The following is a 22,725-nucleotide window of genomic DNA, read 5'->3' as shown; positions in this document are numbered from 1 at the left end:
CTTGTAACTCCTGAAACAGCCGCCCCACTAACAAGTGTAACAGCTGTAACGGCTGTAACTGCCGTACCAGCTGAAACTGTTGTAACTGCTGCCTCTTCAGCTGCTGCTGGCCCCCTTGGCTGCTGACCTGCGTGGTCAGCCTGCTCCCTTGCGCCTGCTGCGCTGCTGGCTGCCTAGGCAGGTCGCGAACTGCTTGGGTATCATGCGGGTCGTGACAAACTCGCCCACCTGATGATGCGACGTCTGCGTCACATTGCGTTCAAATCGGCGTTGAGTTCTACCGGGCGACCATCAACTCGCGTACTCGATCAATCCCTTCGATTAGCCTCTTCATCGATGTGTCGTCCTTTCTCGACCCGATCTTCTGAACTTCCTCCTTCAACGGAGGCAAGTGCTCCGGCGGCCTCTTCATCATGTTAGCGTTCCTACTCGGAACCCTCTTACTGCGCGGTGACATGGACTTTCCAGCACCATTGTCTTCTCTCGAACTTGCAATGGTTGTTGCCGGTATTAACCTTCTTCTCACGTTGACCCTCTCGAGCTCCATGGCTGTCAGTCTAGCCTGTCCCTCCGTCGCTTGTGCCTTCACCATGGGAACTGTATATTCCCTTCCTTTCTCCATGATTGTCAATTTTTGGAGATGAGGATCGATTACTGCATGGCACTGTTGGAAGAACTTCGGCCCAAGAATAACATCAAACATGTTGATGGGGGCGACGATGGACTTGGTTTTCCCTTGCCAATCGCCTACCATGATGTTAACGCCGTGTGCTACTCCAACTGTGGGAGTCGGTGATGCGTTGACAGACTTTATTTGGGCGTTGCTTGAAGTATATCGCAACCCCAACCTCTTTGCTGCCGTCTTGGTCACAACATTGACCTCAGCACCGGTGTCGATCAACGCACGAGCAATCTTCCCATTGACCGTGATGTCGACTGTTTGAGCCCACGCCATAGACTTTGCAAGTCCCTTGTCAGCATGCTTCAGCTCCGCTTGCCTTGGCTCAACTTGCCTTGGCCTCGTCGATGGTTGCTCGATGACTGCCCCGCATAGGCTTACCACGCCTAACTGCTTAGTCTCCCCGACTTCTTCTTGGGCCTTCTCTTCCTTCCGCTCACGGAGTATAGCACCAAGATTTTTCAGTTCAGGGCATCTCTTGTAACCATGCGGCCCTTTGCATATGAAGCAACCATCCTTGGAATCCCGTACCGTGTTTCCACGATCTCTGGGCTTCTTGCCGCTGGACCCGTAGGTGTCACGCCTTTTGGGTTGTGGCGTTTGCTCCTAGCCTTCGCCACCGTCATCCCCACTATCATCATGACTGCCTACCTCGTCGTCCTCCTCTGCACTAATAGACTTCTCTCGCCTGAAGTCTGTCAAGGCTTCAGCCTGCGTGATGGCATCGTCTATAGTCCTGACTTGCCGCCGTTCCAACTCCGTTCTGGCCCAATTTTTCAGCCCATCCATGAAGTAGAACAATGTGTCGTCGTCCTTGAGGTCAGGAATCTGAAATGTAAGGGTGGTAAACTCCCGCACATACGCGCGTATGCTGCCCTTTTGTCTCAACTCCCGCATCTTGCGCTTTGCCTCATAGACGACGTTGCTAGGGAGGAACGCCTTCTTGAACTCCACATGGAACTGCTCCCATTTGTTCAACGCGCACGTCCCCTTTGCGATATCAGACTCTTTACGTTTCCACCATAGCATGGCCAACTCTGAAAGATACAACACAGCCGTGTTGATCTTGTTCACATCACTACGGACCCGCATACACTTGAAATATTTCTCCAAGTGCCAAAGGAAATTATCCACCGCTTGCGCGTCACGGACGCCTATGAAGACTGGTGGCTTAGGCGCCTCAATTCTGGCTTCCCTTTCCCGGTCATGTGATGAGGATCCACCAACCTCTCTATCCTCCTCGAGTGCTGCCACCTTGGCCTTAAGCGACTCGATTGTGCCAAGTGCTTCCCTAAATCTGATTTCTAAGGAAGTAATGGCCTCCTTTGTCTCGTACTCGGCTTGCTAGCGTGCCTCCAACACCTTCCGAACTTTCTCAACTTCCTCAAGGGAGTACTCTTCAAGAGCTTTGAGATCTCTGTCCGTTGTATTCAAGCGCTGGCCTATGATCTCAACGGCTTGCCTCGCCATTTCGGCCCTTGCAATCCACTCCGGTCCGACAGTAACGTCCACGGACTCCTCGCTGGTGTCTACGTCACTTCCATCGACAATCTGGGGAGGGAGAGATGCTTGCCCTTCGCTTGGTGTAGGAACACCTGGTGGAGGAACTCTTGGGGGAAGTCCGGGCAGATTGGGTTCATTACCCGTCTGCTGCTTCTTCCCTTTCTTGTTCTTCTTCCCACCATCAGTGCAGGCGTTGGGGGTGCTGCTAGTGCCGTCTCCTTCGTTCGTCATTCTCTTACGATGAACCTGGCTCTGATACCAACTGTCACGGACTTTTCGAATCGGACAATACTCCGTGCGGCACTTGACGGTCTACTCACGATTCTTGCACGATCTTCTAGACTCAAGTAAGCCTTCCTCTACTTGGATCGCTAAGAGAACTTTAGAAAGAGAAAACAAAGACAGATTTGGAAGAATGGACTAGTATCTTATTAGTCAATGAATTGTTGGATGCTTTACAAAATACAATGACCTTACTATTTATACTACTCTAACCCCTAAGAGTAAATAAATACAACTATACAAGCCCCTATTCATGTACTCAAGGCATGACTCCTAAGTCTTCCAAAAAGGACTCCTAGCCTTGACTAGTCTGCCCCATGATCTGCACAAGCCTCTCAAAGACTTGTAACTCCTGAAACAGCCGCCCCACTAACAAGTGTAACAGCTGTAGCGGCTGTAACTATTGTAATTGCTGCCTCTTCAGCTGCTGCTGGTCCCCTTGGCTGCTGACCTGCGTGGTCAGCCTGCTCCCTTGCGCCTGCTGCGCCTGCTGGCTGCCTAGGCAGGTCGCGAACTGCCTGGGTATCAGGCGGGTCGTGACACTATGTTGCCTAAAATGAAAAAATCATTGAAAGTTAACAAATGGAAAAACACATATGGTTCAACAAAATGCTCTAGAATAATAAACTCTGGTCATTTGGCACTCTTCTGATGCTAGAACTTAAAATGCTAACGTTCTTTGCGTATTAGCCTTCACCTAAGGGGATCAATCACAATGAGAAATGACATAGTCCTTTTTTAGATTAGTTTGTGTTATAACTTAATAGTTTATTCTGATGGATTATAAGGTGATAAATTTGATACCAGTTTTCCCACTCTCTATGTAATGTTGTTCATCTTGTATTCAAAACATACATAGAACAAACTTTGAACATCTTTGTAAGACAACAAAGTTTAAGAACATTTTCACAACTAGAAAATTAAAACTAGTAGCAAAACTAGAATCAGAAACAGATTTTTTAAAAAATATACGAAATATTTTTCTTAAAGAAGAATTGTTGTTAATCCGTGACTACAGAATCTTACTAATTCCAACAAACTTTGAAGAAACACGAAGTTACCAAGTTTAATGAACCAGTGAAGAAAAAAAAAGATAGAAGAACTGAAATTAATTCACAAATATAAAATTTGTAAAACACGTACTATAATCTAGAAACTTTTAATAGGAAAAAGATCAAGTCCAATGAACTCACAGTGTCCCCTTAAGGAAATTATTCCCCTCTAATATCCGAGGTTTGATTTGGAATATGACCTCCTAGGGTAAAATAATCTCAATCACCAGAGAATAGATACCAAAAGCTGTGATGTCAGCGAACCGCTCAACGGCATTAAAGTACACTTACAATACTAGATTTAGTAGTTGAAGAAAAGTCCATGAATTCTATATGAAAATGAGAGGAAATCCCTCAATTTATAGAAAACAAAGGGTAGTGCAAAAAGGTTCTTATTGTGCCTTACCGGAAAGGCCACAAACCTTTGGAAAAGTCACAATCTTTCAGAAAGGTCGTCACCTTTCATAAAAATCATAACTTTCCATAAAAGTCACAACTTTTCATAAAAGTCGCAACATTTCATAAAATTCATAACTCTTCATAAAAGTCGCAACTCTTCATTTTTCATTCACACCCTTTTAAAATCCAACAATCCCCCGCATGAATGGGGAATGACTTGAAGACAAAGAAACGGACAAGTATGTGTACTTTACAAATAAGAATTAATTGCATCTGGATAAGTAGGTTTCCCCCTGGACTTTCTGTAGTAAACATATGTCGGATATACTCGATCAATCGGTAGATGCGATATCTTTGAACCGTCGAACTTTGGTGTATACCTAGACAACCATATGTCACACAATTAACTCTTTACCGTTTATGGTTCTTACGGTTGTGTTCGTTTTAGCCATGAACACCTCATGGTTTCATGAGTGTATAGAGAGATAGGCTTTTGACAATCATCTTCTTTGAAGCAGCTTACACTTCACACTCACATAGGTGATTCCTAACCGTGTTATCGCATAGATACACTATTTGGTCAACTCTACCAAACTTAGCAAATCATTAAAATCATTAAGCTTTATTAACTCATTAACAAGCCTTAATGTTGTATCCTTGTTCTTGAGCATTGTCTTCATCATGAGAATTGATTGAGTTTGTTGACAATGACGAACCGTCATTCACCACTTTGTTTTTCTCCTTAAATCTAGCTCTTGGGATCTCCAGTCTAGTAGATAGAGTTACCGCCATGATGACTTGTCCTAAGCCGTAAATTCATTCCCTTAGACGATCTATTAACTTCCTCTCTAGTTAGGCCTTTTTGTAAGTGGATTTGACATATTATCCTTTGACGTTACATAGTCAATTCCGATAATTTCACTAGAGAGTAGTTTTCTAACGGTATCATATTTATGTCATATATGATGAGACTTTCCGTTATACATCATGCTCCATGCCCTACCTATTGCATCTTGACTGTGAAAGTGTATGCATACTAATGCCAATGGTTTGGGCCAAAACAGAATATCAATCAAGAAATTTCGGAGTCTTTCAACTTATTCACCGACCTTATCTAGAGAACCTAGCTCAAAGATCATTGTAGAGCTAGCGATACATCTCTGTTTTGAAATATTTCTAAGAGAATGCTCCTCTACCAATAGTAAATACATATCCACTCGTGAATTTTACTTCATTCGTCCGATGATTCAATTTGCATCACTATATCTTTCAATATTGTTGGATATTGTTATAATGCAAGACATAGTTTTAAGTATTATTTTAAATACTCCAAAACTTTATTTATTGTCATCTAATGAATTTATTTGGGATCACTTGTGAACCGACTCAGCTTAAAATAGCAAATGCTATATCTGATCGCACACATTATGTGATATACATCATGCTTCCCAAAACTGTAGAACAATCCAATTGTGAGTCACTTTTGTTTTCACCCTTTTGAAATTCAAAGCTCACATTTACTGGAGACTTGAAAATATTGACATCCAAATATTTGAACTAGTTAAGTACCTTTTCAATGCAATGAGACCGTGAAAATGCTAAACATTATGGAGTTCTACGAATTCTTATATCTAAGATCGCATTAGCAACTCCAATAATTTCCATTCCACTTGCTTTATAGCATACGTTTAGTAGCATTTATGTCATTAATGTCTCTATTGATGATCAAAATATCAACAATATACAAACAAACAATGACCTTATGATTTTAATGTGAATACATTTATCACTTCCATCATTCTTCAATCCATTTGTCGACATAGTTTGATCAAATTATGTCATTGTTTAGGTGCTTCCATAATGTAACTTAACAATTTCACACACTTTCTTTTATTTATCAGGAACCACAAAATCCTCCATGTAAATTTCTTCCTCCAATTCTACATTTAAGAAAGTTCTTTTCACATTCAATTGATGAATTTGGAGGTCATATACCACACTAATAATTTTTGCATCCGAATGGATATAATTCTAATTACTAACGAGTACATATATATATTGACAAGATAAAAAAAAAATTCTAAAGCCTTTGGCACAAAGTCTTGCTTTATATTTTTCAACAGTTCCATCAACTATTATTTTCCTTTTAAGGATTCACTTTGAACCCAAAGGTTTATTTTCTTGAAAAAGATCAATTAACTTCCAATATTGTTTATTGACACCATCTTTCCAAAGAATGAGTCTACAAAAGACACAGGAAATGTTACAAAATCATATTCAAAGGAAGTAAATGTCCTTTAACACCTTTTAGACCGTTCTCTAGACTATTCAAGTCTAATTTTACAGTCCACAGTGATAGGTACTATTTTAATTCTTTTAGGAATAGGAACTTGGACTTTGACTAGATACTCCCACACTTTGAAATATTTCAAGTTGGATTTCCTTTCTTTCCGTTTCTCATACGGAAAATATTGTATTTTGATTAAACAAAGTTGCTTTCTCTCTAAAGAGACAAAACTTTTTGTTGTTCCCTTTTGCAATAAGGATAGTTCCTCCACATAAGTTTTGTGTAAACCCGAACTTATAAATAATGCATCCATCATTTCTTTCAACGTTCGGTTTTTCATTAGATTGAGGTGAATATGACAATAGTTTGATGGATATTCCACTTTCCAAACATATTTCTGCGCAATGAGATTTATACTCTCCATTCTTATCACTTTTTATATTTTTTCACACTGATTTTTAACTTCGATATTACATTGTCTAGACATTTCTATTGTTTCATCCTTACCATTCAGCAAATAGACATAGTCATTTATAATGCAATTCTCAATAAAAGTAACAAATACTTTTTCCCACCATGAGATGGTGTTAATTTCATATCACAAATGTTAGTGTAAATCAATTATAAGGGATTAGAATTCCTTTCAATAGATTTATAAGAATGTTCAACATACTTAGATTCCACAAAAACTTGACATTTTTATTTATTACACTCAAAGTTAGGCAAAACTTCTAAGTTTATCAGTTTTCCTTACAAGGTTTTGTAATTGACATGCCCCAAGTGTTCATGTCACAAACATTGACTCAAGCAAGTAAGAACAAATAAAAACATTGAGTTTGAAAAGCACTCCACGAGGTAGATTTTTCCTCTTAATATTTTGTTCTTATTTCTTACAATTTTGTGTGATACAAACATTATTTAGATTGTCACATGTCCTTTTCAGAAGGACATTTCCATAACATTCAATATGATTGTTATAGAACTACCCATGAACAAAGTTTCATCGGGTTCAATAAAGACAATATAGTCCAAATGTTATTTTTACAAAAATATAACAAATGACTATTCACCAATATTCATGTCTATGCAAATACTTTTATTATAATAGACATATCTTTTCATGAAAAATCACAACATTTTAAGTGTTTTTTTTCCCATAAAAGAATACAATTATTTTGAACAAGTATATATCTAATTTGGATGTTTCATATTAGTCACACTATATATTAGTAATAGAGAAACTCAACAACCACAATACCAAATATACTCCAAGAATTTTGTGGGTATAACATAATACAAAAGTATCATTGAATTTCATATCTTTTGCTCCTAAGTTAAATTAGACACCAAGTCTAATCATAAGCAAATAACCCCCACATTTCAAATGTGATCTCAAAAATATTTTTCAAATATTTGAAAATAGTTTTTCCACATATTTTAATGTTGGAAACATTATTCTACGAAAGAATTATAGTGCTGCAATTCTCTTTGACAATGTTTACTCAATGTCAAAGTTCATTCCATAGAGACACAAAATCACAAATTCTAAGTCACTGACATTTTTCCTCTATCATAAATAGACATACCACTTAGTTTAAATACTAACAATAAGGACAAAAAAACTATTCAAAAGTACAACACTGACTTATTATGTGAAGTTTTCATGTTCTTCAAATCAATTGCATAGTCCAATTTATTCGGAGTATAAAACCACAAAAGTTTTTAGTCTACAAAAATCAGACACACTAACATTTCTCATGGAGTACAAAACTACAAAAGTCTTTTTTTTTCTCCAAACAAAATAACACATATTCTTTATCACATAAAAAAAATTTTCTTATCAAATAGTCTTCCAACTATAACATTTTGACATACTATTTTATACAAACAAAAATATGCATATCTCATTTTTGCAAACTAAAGAATTTTAAAAGCAACAATATTTGCGAAGTAAAATCCATTCCACAACATATGGTTTGCAGATCTCTTTCAAAAGATACACATAATTGAAAAAAAAAATCAAAGATGATAACTCTTAGAAACTATTTTCCTCCATAAATAATTTAATAAGAAAGTTACCTGGTAATCTTTAAACGTAATACCATAAAAATTTCTGTTTACATTCTCATTTCGACCTTGCTAAACAAGGCAACGAATTGTGGAGAAGTAATGCATTTATCTTCTACTTCCATGATCAGATTCTTTCAATTAGTAGAATACAAAAAATACTAACAGTATATTAATTTCCTAAAGATTGTTGTTCATCTTGTATTCCAAACATACTTAGAACAAACGTTGAACATCTTTGTAAGACAACAAAGTTTAAGAACATTTTCACAACTAGAAAATTAAAACTAGTAGCGAAACTAGAATCAGAAACAAATTTAAAAAAATATATACACGAAATATTTTTCTTAAAGAAGAATTGTTGTTAATATGTGTCTAAAGAATTTTACTGATTCCAACAAACTTTGCAGAAACACGAAGTTACCAAGTTTAATGAACCAGTGAAGAAAAAAAAAGATAGAAGAACTGAATTTAATTCAAAAATCTAAAATTTGTAAAACACGTACTAGAATCTGGAAATTTTTAATAGGAAAAAGATCAAGTCCACTAAACTCACAGTGTCCCCATAAGGAAATTATTCCCCTCTAATATCCGAGGTTTGATTTGGAATATGACCTCCCAAGGTAAAATGATCTCAATCACCAGAGTATAGATACCAAAAACTCCAATGTCAGCGAACCACTCAATGGAAGTAAAGTACACTTAGAATACTAGATTTAGTAGTTGAAGAAGAAGTCCATGAATTCTATATTAAAATGAGAGGAAATCCCTCAATTTATAGAAAACAAAGGGTAGTGCGAAAAGATTTTTATTGTGCCTTATCGGAAAGGTCACAAACCTTTGGAAAAGTCACAATCTTTTAGAAAGGTCGTCACCTTTCATAAAAGTCACAACTTTCCATAAAAGTCACAATTTTCCATAAAAGTCTCAATATTTCATAAAAGTCATAACTATTCATAAAATCCACAACTCTTTATTTTTCATTAACACCTTTTTAAAATCCAACAAATATTATATCATGGTTTGTTTCTAGCTGTGTGTGATTGTCAATGTGCATAATATTGTTAATATCCTCTTACAGTAGAAATCTAATGAATAAGAATTCACCTTGAAATTTTCATCGTCCGTTTATTACATCTGCTGTTGCTGACCACTTTTATCAAACAATAGAAAAGAGTTGTGACTACCGCTTAGGCTATACCGGTCGTTAGACTTAACAGATTTTAGCAAAAGAGATTCTGAACAGATTCTAAGCTCGAGTTCATATGAAAGTCAACACAACAATAACATGTAGGCAAAAGGGAATTACCAAACATGAACACTCTCTCTTCTGTTGCGAAATTTTACCTGAATGGTATTTATTTCCCGTGTCCAATAAATAATTGGGGGTTTCCTTCCTTTCTTTTAATGGTTTCAGTACTTAACAGTACCTTGAAATGAAAAAAGGAGTCATGTAACAAAAAATTTCCAATTCCTTCGTCAGAAAGAGATATGGACACGAAAGAGGGATTAGGATGGGTTTTTTAACCTTAGAGTTGTGGAAATGCGTGTTTTATCCATATTCCTTAGCCGTGGAAATGCGTGTTTCATCCATATTCCTTAGCCGAAAAGGGATGTGGAACAAAATTGACTTGGTGGTAGAGATGTGAAAATTCTTGTTTCTTCCATATTTTTGAGCTTAGAACCATGGAAGAATATGTTATTTCCAAATTTTGATGTTACTGCTTGTATGTTGTGCACTGAGTCGAATATCAATAATTTGATAGCATGCAGATTTCAAAGCATAGTGAGATAGACAATTCCAATGACTGAAAATGATGAAAAGACTACGCACTTTTTGGTGTTTCAAGTTATGGTACTTAACTTTCCACTTTTTTGCTGGGTTATAATCCCTCCACTATTTGTATTTTTTCTCGTTTTTCCTGAAACAAATTTAAGTCTGTTTCTTTTGTATTAGGTTGCTCTTACCTAATCATATTTACTCTATAATTTAAGACTGGTCAACGGACCGGAACCGGGTCACCGGATCGGAATGAACCGGTACCGGACCGGACCGGAATCCGTTGACCGGTACCGGGATGAACCGGACCGGAATTACCGGGATGATTCATCGGTTCCGTCCCGTTCCACTATATACCGGGACGGAACCGGAATGAACCGGAACGGACCGGGATGGAACGGGACGGAATTAACGGGACGATATTTTTTAAATTACGAAAATATAATTTTTTTTTATTTTTTAAGTATAAATTAATAGTTTTTAAATTTATACTATAATTTTTAACTTAAGTTTATTTTAAAGATATTTTATTAATTTTTTTTTATTATTGTTAAGTTTGCAAGTAATCTAATAAAGTTTTCAAAATTTAAATCTTTTGAAGTTTATACTTTATAAGTTATTACTTATATTTATTAATATTTATTTTATAAGTTATATTTATAACTTGTATCTTGTAAATATTAAATAAATAAAATTTGTAATTTTAAAAAAGTAAATTAAATTACAAAAATTAAAAAATATCAATTTAATTTATTTAAATTTGTAACAAATTACAATTTCAATGGGCGGGATTTTTGAAAAAAATTTAAATTTTAAAATATAATTTATAAAAAATATAAATATAAATCATATAAAATATAAAATATAAAAAAATTAATATATATTAAATAAACCGGACCGGAACCGGAACTGACCGGACCGGACCGAAACCGGAATGAACCGGGATGAACCGGTACCGGTACACCGGTACGAAACTACGGTTCCGTCCCGTTCCGTGTACCGGTTTAGAATATCCCGGCCCGTCCCGTAGGCAACCGAAACGGGACGAACCGGAACGGTACCGGTACGTCCCGTTCCGTTGCCCAGTCTTACTCTATATATCCTCTATCTTTCTTCTGCTTCTTCATTTCTCCTAATTTTGAATCGTGTGATTTTGTCCCCTTGTTCCATATGCCTATTTAGGGAGAATTAATAGGTCCCTATTATACATCCACCTAGTGAAGGGTTGGTGGAGATTGAAATATACTAGTTCTATAGTTTTTAGGTTGTGTAATAGCGTTCTATTCTTGCAGATTAGCCAAGGGACTTACAGTAGTGAATACAAGGGTCGTGACCTTGTTAATGATAAAGTCGTAGCGCTTAATAGAGTAAGGTTCAAAAAAAGGATCCTGGGTTGTTGGACAAAAGTGGTGTGTAGCAGTTTAGGCATCAAACGAAGGATTTTTTCCATCCAATAAAGATCTCTGTTATAAATTCACCTAGTTAAGTCTTCGTGCAGATTGAAATGTCTATTATTTTATGTCAATGCTAATGTCTCTTACTCACTCCAACATCTATACCACAGAAAAAAATCATTGAACCTTCACCAGGTGGAAGCATTATGGTTTTGAAGACACCTTATAATCTAATCAATGGGCTGCAAGGAGGAGAAGAACTTACAGGTTTGCAGATTCATGGAACTAAGTCAGGCTCAGGTAAACTTACTAACTCTATATTCATTCCTTATTCTAGCAATAACATGGAGTCCCATTTGCAATTCAATGCAAATGGGCAAATCTTTAATTCAGGGAAAAGAGCTAGTTCCTGGTAAAACTAAAGGCACTGTAACTCCAACAGCATAGGCAAAAAATCAAATGAGAACCAGATGCTTCAGTATTCATCAGGAAAGGTTGCACAAGCTCATACAAATCAATAACCTATAGTGTCAAATAACTTTGCAAATTATGTCCCTAACTATCGTTAATGTAACTGAACAATAGCAAATTGATTGAGTTTTAGTTTCTGCCTAGTTATATATGAAAACACACAGGTTGATAATTGTGTTACTCGTGAGACACAATAGTTATTGCTTTCGAGATTACGAACTCTTAAATGTCAAACATGAAAGTCATATTAAAACAAAACATGATCAAGGCATCTATAAATTCAATATTTAATTTATAACGTGTTTATGATTAAGAGACATTGAAGAAAACTTTAATTGAAAAACAGAGACATGTGACAGTTCAAGCGAAGTAAACACTGGCTTCAGAATTAAAGTAGATTATTAACATGAAAGATATAATCAAAATAACTAACTGAACAATTCACATCTACCTAAAATAAGCTTCTTATGGTTGATGTTTCAAGAATTTATAATGATGATTTCAAGTATTTAAATAACAAAGAACTCATAATAACACATAGATCAAGGGGTCACAACAGAGAGTATTAATCACAAAACTTGATAATTTCAAAGAAGAGATCTTGACCCATTGTCAAAACAGCTAGAGTTCACGTACACACAAAAAAAAAACACTTTTACAAATAAAACAACTTGGAAATCACAAATAACGCCTAAAAAATGATAAAGTCCTCACGTTTATTTTTTGTTTCTTTCCCAGTTAATGCTTAAATATTGATGAATTATTATTATTATATAAAATATAATACAAGGATGAATTCTCAATGACAATATGCAGAGCAACAAAGATAGCAGAACATCATAGAAATAGAGGAGTTAAAAAAAGGATCTACATACCTAGAAACTTCTGAAAAGATTGGTGTTTCTGGCTACCCTACCGTGACAAAAATATATGATGTTTGATGTCGTTGTTCTGAGAGAGTATATAATTTATGTGTGTGCTTATCTAATGAATTAGGTTGGGGAATCCTTATTTTCTAGGAGATCCTTTTTAGTAATATTTTTCTTATTTGTGTAGGAGAGTTTTTAGGTTAGTAATGTTTACCTTAAAGTGCAGGTAAAAAAATTTTCTCTCTCCAAAATTTACAGAAAGGCGAGGAGAAATAATTTTGAGAAATGCGGGAGTTTAATTTTTAGAAAAAAGAGGCTCTTTTGTGGCTATTCTTTAGAATTGCAACTAAAAATATGCTTATTGTTGGCCATTATAGATTAGCGGTTAATATTTTGCCCCACGCCTATACATAGCGGCAATTAACTCATTGTCGCAAAACAATTGCCGCTAAATTTAATTTTTGTAGTAGTGAAATATCTTTTGATTGATCACCGGTACTTCTTTATTGCTAATGTATTTAATATGTAAATCACTAATATATAAAACTTGAATCGTTAAACTACTCGAGGAGTAAATAATTAACATATTTCGTACTCCAATGAATTACCATTTATATGTCATTGCCTATGATATGATCAATGCACTTGACATTCATTCAAGATCAAACATAATAATCTTGATAAAAATTGCTTTGTACATCACTTTCCGATATTTAATTCTCTATTTCATAAAATGAGAGAATACATTGATGGTTATACGTACAAATAATTGAATGATTAATTATGAATATAATATTTAATTAATAATATCATGACATTTATTAGTATCATCTTTTTCATGCTAAGATGAATTATATGTTATCTCTTCACCTTTACATCATTACATGAGATATTAAGTTCATGATTTGACGACAGACTGATAGAATTTGTACATTACTCTATAGATATAAGTATAATTATCTCCTTATTCATATTAACGTACTTTCATACTATAAATATGGATTATTAATTTTTTGCTAACTTCATGAATTCTAAAGTTTTGTATATCGAAGTAAACAAAATTTCTATACTTCATAAAACAATTAGTTGTAGGTATAAAATGAAAATTTACTAATATGCATAATAGAAAAATTATGATTAATAGGAATATTTTAAACAAGCCAACCTTTAGACGTCGCTTTTATTAAAAGTAATTAGATTTAATAAAAAAAATACCGACCTCATGAGGTTGATATCACATTGAATTTTAAGATAAATAAAAATTAATCATGTTTATTAAATAATATTGACATCGGGAGTCTATATTTTATATTAATTTATAATTTAACCTATATAAATCCGATTAGGAGGACGATTTATTTAAAGCTAATTGAAAATATTAGTTTATTAATTTTTTGGGAAGTCGTCATATAAAATTTTAATGAAAATTAATATAATTACATACTATTTAATTTTACCGACTCCCATAAGTTGGTATTATATTATTTTTATTTTACACAAAATTGTCCTCTAAAAGAAGATTAAAATAAAATAAAATTAAATATTACTCAATTTTTTTATATTTAATTGAGAAAAAATAAAATATTTTTATTTATTTAATAACGACATCAAGAGGGGGATTTTTATTGTAATCCATTTTTCGTGGAAAAATTTCAACCTTCTGAGGTCGGAATATGTTTTTCCGCTTTATTTTGCATAAAAACCAACTACTATCAACGTAGTTTCATACTTTAAAAATGAAGTATTGATCTAGCTTTTCATTATAAAAGTACACAAAATTATTACACTTTTTTGAAAAACTAATTGTAGCTGTAAAACAAAACATTAAAATTATGCTAGCAAGATTATGATTAATGGGAACAATTTAAACAAATCGACTTCCGGATGTTGCTTTTATTAAAAGTAATTAGATAAAATAAAAATACTAACCTCATGAGGTCGGTCTTTTATATTAATTTATTTTTGAACTTATATAAAATCACCATCCGGAGGACTATTTTTCTAAAGTTAATTGAAAATATTAATTTATTAATTTTTCGAAAATCATTATATGAATATTTTAATAAAAATTAATGTAAGATACATACTATTTAATTTTACCAACTTCTTAAGTCATATTATCATTTTTTTGTTTTCTATTTACACAAAACCGTCTTGAGGAAGATGATTTAAATAAAATTAAATCAAAAGTTTTCTCTATTTTGTTTTTTTTATATTTAATTTACTATTTAATACCGACATCAAGAGATCATTTTTTATTATAATTCATTTTTTGAGAAAAACTCTGACCTCTAGATGTCTTAATTTATTTTTCTCCCTTTATTTTGCGTAAAACCGAAAACTTTCATTCGGTTTTCTAAAGTATTTTATTTTATTTTCTTTATTCTTTTCAACAATACTGACCTTCGGAGGTCGGAAATTACCAACCTCCATTTTAGGTCGGTATTCACTATTTTTTAGTATTTAATAACTTATCCCAATATTAACAATTAGTCCAGGGATAACTCACGGGGGAAGGTATTGTAATCCAGTAAAGTCATCCTAGGATAAGATGGGTAAATTAACAAAAATACCCACTTAAACTCTTTTTTATACACCACTTTTACGTTCAAACATAATAACAAAATTTTAAAAAACATTTACAATAACATTCGCAACAAAATTATTTGCTGTTTTTATGGTAAAGATATTTTTTATTAAAAATTTATATTTTATAATTGCAATTTATATCTATGAATATATTATAAGTTGAATTTATTTGCGTAGTTATTATGTTTATTTATAGGGAAAAGATTTGAAAATGCATTTAAAATATGTTAAAGGATTAAAAATTCCCTTCATTTCTAGTTTGACTCAAAAATGCCCTTATTGTCAATACTTTGGTTCAATAATGCCCTTAACTATACGAAAGGAATAAAAAAACCCCACTTCCCCCCGTTTGTAGTTTGGTCAAAAATGCACTTACCGTCAATACATTGGTTCAAAAATGCCCATAAACTATGCTAAAGGAATAAAAATTGCCCTCGTTTGTAATTTGGTCCAAAAATGCTCTTGCCATCAATAATATACCCTTAATGTTATTTGATGGGTCAAAAAAGTTCATTTTCTAAGCAAAAATATCATTATTATCTTTTTGACACATTTTTTTAATTAACGTTTTTTAAAAAATTAGCAAATGTTTATCTTACTTTAATTCATAAAAAAATGAAAATGAAATATTTTTTATTTTATCATCAATATATTTTATCGTTATATAAATATAAATTAATGATGGATATACTATGATCTGATATATCTGACATATATTATCTATCAAAAGGGTACATGAAATTAATTTATTTTAATTACAATTTCCTATATTTTTTTTGTTGAATTGATTTTAGAATAAAGAAAACAAGAATAGTGTTCCTTAATAATGTTAATTAGGAAGATGTGTTTAAAAAGAAAAATAATACATTTATTCAGAAAATGACATTTTTGACCTTCTGCGGGCATTTTTGAGCCAAAATATTGATGATAAGGGCATTTTTGAGCCAAACTATACATGGAGGAATTTTTTTTCCTTTCGAATAGTTTAAGTGCATTTTGACCCTTTCACATATAATTGCAATTTGTATTAATGAATATATTAGGGAAACAATGCACAAGTACCCCCACCCCCAACCTATGCCAAAAATCTCAGAGACACACTTATACTATCCTAAGGTCTTATACCCCCCCCCCCAAACTTATTTTATAAATAATTTTCTACCCTTTTTCGGTGTACCTGATACTATCTTGTGGGCCCAACGCGTATTGACATTTTTTCAAGCTAGTGCTAGGTAGGACGAAAAGGAGTAGAAATTATTTATAAAATAAGATCCAGGATGTAATAGGACATTAGTATAGTATAAGTGTTTCTCTGGGATTTCAGGCATATATTGAAGGAGAACTTATGCATTTTTCCAATATATTTTAAGTTGAATTTATTTGCATAGTTAATATGTTTATTTATATTTTGATTTCTCTTGAAATGTTCACTCCACTACTAAATTACATATTTTTCATTATATAGTTTATTACTCAATGAAAAATTATATTTTATTTATAACTAAAATATAAATAACGTTTAAAATTTATTTTCTTTTATTTTAATAAACTTAAAATGAAAGTCTTAATTTTAAAGGTAAATAAGATAAAAGTTTTACTTCTAAACTAAATAAGTTGAAAGTTTTATTTTTGAGCTAAATACGATGAAAATCTTGTTTTAAGCTAAATAAGAAAAATATTTTACTATGAAGTTAAATATAATGAAAGTTTAATTTTTAAGTTAAATAAGATGAAAGTTTAATTTTTAAAACGTACGGCACAATCATGGAAATGCACACATAAATATATTTAAGATAAATAAGATGAAAATATTATTTTTAAGAATGAATAACTAATTCTTGCAAAGAAAATATAAAAATGTCACGACCCAAATCGAGCCGCGAGTGGCACCCACACTTATCCTACTATGTGAGCGAACCAACCAATCTAAACCCCACCATTTCAAGTATAATGAACAAAATACAATGCGGAAGACTTAAAACTCATTAACGAAATCGATAAAACAACTTCTAAAATTTATAAATCATCATCCCCAAAATCTGGAAGTCATCATCACAAGAACAACTATCCTCAAATTACTAATTCTAAGAGTATCTAAAAGGCCAGAATAAATAAAAAGCTAGTCCATGCCGGAACTTCAAGGCATCAAGACATGAAGAAGAAGATCCAGTCCAAGCTAGAAGCATTAGCTCCCCAGAGATCCGGTATAATGACGACTGGCTAGAGTTGCGGTTGAGTTGAAGACGATGGTACATTTGCTGCACTCCACAATGAACAAAAAGAAAACATACAAGTAGGGGTCAGTACAAAACACGAGTACTGAGTAGATATCATCGGCCAACTCAAAATAGAAAACAGTATATATCAGATAATATCATAAAATCAACTACAATACTCAACATGCGGCATTTAAAATTACCATAACCCCTGGTCACAACACCAAGCACATCAATGAGGACTCACGCCTCCCCATCATACTCATTTGGGAATTAGGTTCATTAAATTGAGTATATTAACATCTTTCAAGATTCATTATCTTTATTTCTCTCGTGTCGGTACGTGACACTTCGATCCCCTGATACTACGTGTAGGTTCGTGACACCCGATCCCCCTATTACTACGTGTCGGTTCGTGACACCCGATCCCCCTATTACTACGTGTCGGTTCGTGACACCCGATCCCCCTATTACTACGTGCCGGTTCGTGACACCCGATCCCCCTATTACTACGTGTCGGTTCATGACACCCGATCCCCTAACCTCATTCCTTTAGTTCATCAAGCCTTCTTTTATACAAGGGCATCATCATTAACAAGAGGTTTTCAAGATTTAGGATTCAATAGCTTCATCATACTTATTTCATTACAATTATATCATCACATCCATGCAAGCATACAATTAAGCATATAGAAGGGTTTACGACACTACCCAATACATATCATTCGCTATTAAGAGTTTACTACGAATAACATAAAAACCATAACCTACCTCCACCGAAGATTAGTGATCAAGCAAGCAAATTCCCCAAAGCTTCGTTTTTCCTCTCTCTCTCTCGATCGTTCTCCCTCTCTTTGTTCTTTCTGTTTTTTCTTATTCAAACCCTTTTTCTTTTACCCTAATTAACATATAAAATAAGTATAAAAGATGATGAATTAACCCATTAATTAATTCAAGGTTATCTCCTTTAACCCCCAAGTAGTTAAATTATTAACATTAACCCACTAAATTTATAATTATAGCAGGAATAGTCCAAAACGCCCCTTAAACATTTAACAGAAATCCGACCCAGCCTGGGATTACGCAGCCTATGACGGCCCGTCGTGCCTGCGACGGTCCGTCCTGCTGGTTCCGTCACAGAGTCAGAGACTAGATTTTTACCAAGGGTCTGTGACGGCCCGTCATGCCTGTGACGATCCGTCCTGCCACTTCGTCACGAAGTTCAGAGAGTCGATTTCAGTACCTAAATTTCAGAATTCTAAGTGTTTTGGAACGAGACCCACTCGACGGTCCATCGTGCCCATGACGGTCCGTCGTGGGATCCGTCGTCTCAGCCAGTTTTTCCAGAAATAAAATCTGCTGCTCAAAACGACTAAACAGGTTGTTACAATAGATACCAATTTACCCATCGTTCGTCTCCGATTGATCACGAGAAGAAAACCAAAGGCGAAAAGGAGTACCTGAATCTGTAAACAGATGTGGGTATCTTTCTTGCATATTAGCCTCCTTCTCCCAAGTGGACTCTTCAATCGTCCGATTCTTCTATTGAACCTTAATGGATGCAATCTCCCTCGACCTCAACTTGCGGACTTCTCTATCTAAAATAGCAACAGGCTCCTCCTCATAAGACAAATTCTCATCAAGCAGAACTGAATCCAAATGAATGATGTAGTTTCCATCCCCATGGTACCTTTTCAACATAGACACATGAAATACTGGATGCACTCCGGACAGTCCTGGGGGCAAGACTAATTCATAAGCTATCTCCCCCACGCGCTTCAGAACTTCAAATGGACCAATATACCTTGGGCTTAGCTTACCTCTCTTACCAAACCACATCACCCCTTTCATGGGCGAAACCTTCAGCAAGACTTGCTCACCCTCCATAAACTCCATGTCTCTAACCTTTCGATCCGCATATTCTTTCTGCCTGCTTTGAGCCGCTAAAATCTTTTCTTGAATAGATTTAACCTTCTCTAATGAATCCCTCAAAATATCAGTACCCCAAATGCATCAAACCAACAAATGGGAGACCTACATCTCCTCCCATACAATGCTTCGAAAGGAGTCATATCAATACTTGAGTGATAGCTATTATTGTATGAAAACTCCGCTAAGGGTAAGAAGTTATCCCAATGACCACCAAAGTGTATCACACATGCACGAAGCATATCATCCAACACTTGAATTGTTCGCTCAGACTGACCATCGGTCTGAGGATGGAACGCAGTACTAAGGTCCAACCTAGTACCCAATTCCGCATGCAATGTTTTCCAAAACTTAGAAGTAAACTGCGTACCTCTATCCGATATGATGGAGAGTGGAACCCCATGTAATCGAACAACTTCTGAGATTTAAAGTTTGGCTAACTTCTCTGCATTGTAAGTCACCTTAACCGGAATGAAGTGAGTAGACTTAGTTAACCTATCAACGATTACCCAAATGGAGTCATACTTACCCATTGTCTTTGGAAGACCAACCACGAATTGCAATTCTCTCCCACTTCCATTCAGGAATGGGCATTCTCTGAAGTGTTCCTCCGGGCCTCTGGTGTTCATACTTTACTTGCTGACAATTTGGACATTTGGCAACAAAATCAACAATGTCGCGCTTCATTCTACTCCACCAAAAGTGTTGCTTTAGGTCACGGTACATCTTGGTTGCACCAGGATGTATAGAATATCCAGAACTATGAGCCTCTGTAAGAATGGTGTGGATCAAATCATCAACACGGGGCACACATACCCTTCCCTTAATTCTCAAAACACCTTCCTCATCCATTATTGCTTCTTTAGCCTCTCCTCACAAGACCATATCCCGAATTCGGCTTAGTTTCTCATCATCAAACTGTTTTCCCTTGATCTTGTCAAGAAAAGAAGATCTCGCCTCCACACTGGCCAGAAATCCTCCCTTCTCATTTACTTCTAACCTCATAATGTCGTTAGCCAGAGTTTGAATCTCTCTAGCCAATGGGCATCTAGAAACTTGTAACTGGGCTAAACTACCCATGCTCCCTGCTTTTCTACTTGAGACGTCTGCCACAACATTAGCCTTTCCTAGGTGATACAAGATGGTAACATCATAATCCTTCAGTAGTTCCATCCATCTCCTCTGTCTCAAGTTCAAATCTTTCTGTGTAGAGACATACTGTAGGCTAAGATGATCCGTGTAGACCTCACACTTAACTCCATATAGATAGTGCCTCCATTGCTTTAATGCAAACACTACCGCGACCAACCCCAAATCATGGGTCGGATAATTACGTTCGTGCACCTTTAATTGCCTCGAAGCATAAGCAAAAACATTCTTCTCTTGCATTAGTACTACACCCAAACCCGAATAGGATGCATCACAATAGACAATGAAATTCTTACCTTCCACTGGTAGGGTAAGGATTGGTGAGGTAGTCAACAAAGTCTTGAGCTTCTGAAAGCTTTCTTCACACTCGTCCGACCATACAAATGGAACATTATGTTAAGTCAAGCTTGTCAATTGGGAAGCAATAGAAGAGAACCCCTTGACAAATCGACGGTAGTAACTAGCTAAACCAACAAAGCTCCTTACTTCTGGCACATTAGTAGGTCTTACCCAATTCCTCACTGTTTCAATCTTAGATGGATCCACCATCACTCCATCCTTAGAAACTACGTTCCCTAAGAAAGACACCGAATCTAGCCAAAACTCACACTTAGAGAATTTGGCATAAAGCTTTCTCTCCCTCAACATTTCCAACACAATTCTCAAGTGCTCCTCATGTTCTTTCTTGCTCTTTGAGTATACCAGTATATCATCAATGAATACAATGACAAAGAGATCTGGATATGGCTTAAAAATCCCATTCATCAAGCTCATGAAAGCAGCAGGGGCATTCGTAAGCCCAAAAGACATTACTAAGAACTCATAATGCCCATACCTGGTCCGGAAAGCAGTCTTGGGCACATTTGCTGCCCGTATTTTCAATTGATGATAACTAGATCTCAAGTCGATTTTTGAGAAGGTACAAGCACCTTGTAACTGATCGAACAAATCATCAATGCGAGGAAGAGGATACTTGTTCTTAACCGTTACCTTATTCAGTTGTCTGTAGTCTATGCACATCCGAAAGCTTCCATCCTTCTTCTTCACAAACAAAGCAAGAGCACCCCAAGGGGATGCACTTGGTCTAATGACGCCTTTGCTCAACAACTCTTGAAGTTGGGCCTTTAACTCCCTTAACTAAGCGGGAGCCATTCTATAAGGGGGTATAGAAATAGGGCGAGTACCGGTTCAAGATCGATGTAGAAGTCAATATCTCTATCCGGTGGCATACCAGGAAGGTCTGCAGGAAACGCATCCAGAAACTCACGGACTATCGAAACAGACTCCATTGAAGGTACTTGGGTAGTATCGTCCTTGAGGTGTGCCAAGATAGCGAAACAACCCTTACTAATCATTCTCTTAGCACGAAGAAAGGAGATAATACGAACTGGAGTGGAAGTGTAGTCACCCTCCCATACTAATGGATCTGTCCCAGGCTTGGCTAACGTCACAATTTTAGCATTACAATCAAAGATTGCAAAATTTGGAGAAAGCCAAGTCATACCCAGAATTACATCGAAGTCAACCATTTCTAAGATAACCAAGTCTACATGAGTATTGCTCCCCACAAAAGTCACAAGACAAGACCTATTCACCTTTTCAACTATCACAGACTCACCCACCGGAGTAGAAACACGAATAGGCATGTCAAGCAATTCACAATGTAAATTAAGACCATTAGCAAATGAGGAAGATACATAAGAAAATGTGGATCGAGGATCAAACAATACAGAAGCCATGCAATCACAAACCAAAAGATTACCTGTGATGACAGCATCAGATGTCTCTGCTTCAGATCTCCCAGGGAAAGCATAACAATGGGCCCTATCACCTGCCTGCCCGTTGCCCCTACCATGTTGTGTTGTAGTGGCTCCAGTTTGCCCGTTACCCCGGCCGTTTTGGTGACCACCATTACCTCGGCCACCACGTCCTCCCGAATAACGGCCACTTCCATGACCACCTCTACCTCTTCTTATTGGGGGTCTGTAACTCGGTTTTGGACAATTCCTCCTAATATGTCCAGTCTCTCCACATCCATAACATTCTCTAGATTCAAGCA

At 35.6% G+C, this 22,725-nt stretch overlaps 1 protein-coding gene across 6 annotated transcripts in view; it reads right to left on the bottom strand.

The window, feature by feature from the left end:
• LOC109120854 (uncharacterized) overlaps positions 1-13,058 on the bottom strand; it is a 29,389-nt gene extending 16,331 nt beyond the window's left edge. For 2 of the 6 annotated variants that reach the window (XR_011211108.1, XR_011211109.1), the window contains exon 1: positions 12,790-13,055. Coding sequence is in view for 1 of the 6 variants with exons in the window: in XM_069287999.1 (XP_069144100.1) it covers positions 2,024-2,413 (390 nt within the window). In the remaining 5 variants the exon portion in view is untranslated. Of the gene's footprint in view, positions 1-1,562; positions 3,016-12,789 lie in introns of those variants that run through there. The other 4 variants (XR_011211107.1, XR_011211110.1, XM_069287999.1 and 1 more) reach the window with 3 other exon arrangements.
• Positions 13,059-22,725: the final 9,667 nt, after the last annotated feature.

The sequence above is a fragment of the Solanum lycopersicum genome, chromosome 8 (genome assembly GCF_036512215.1).
Source record: "Solanum lycopersicum chromosome 8, SLM_r2.1".
Lineage (NCBI taxonomy): Eukaryota > Viridiplantae > Streptophyta > Magnoliopsida > Solanales > Solanaceae > Solanum > Solanum lycopersicum.
This window is presented reverse-complemented; position numbering and strand designations above follow the sequence as displayed.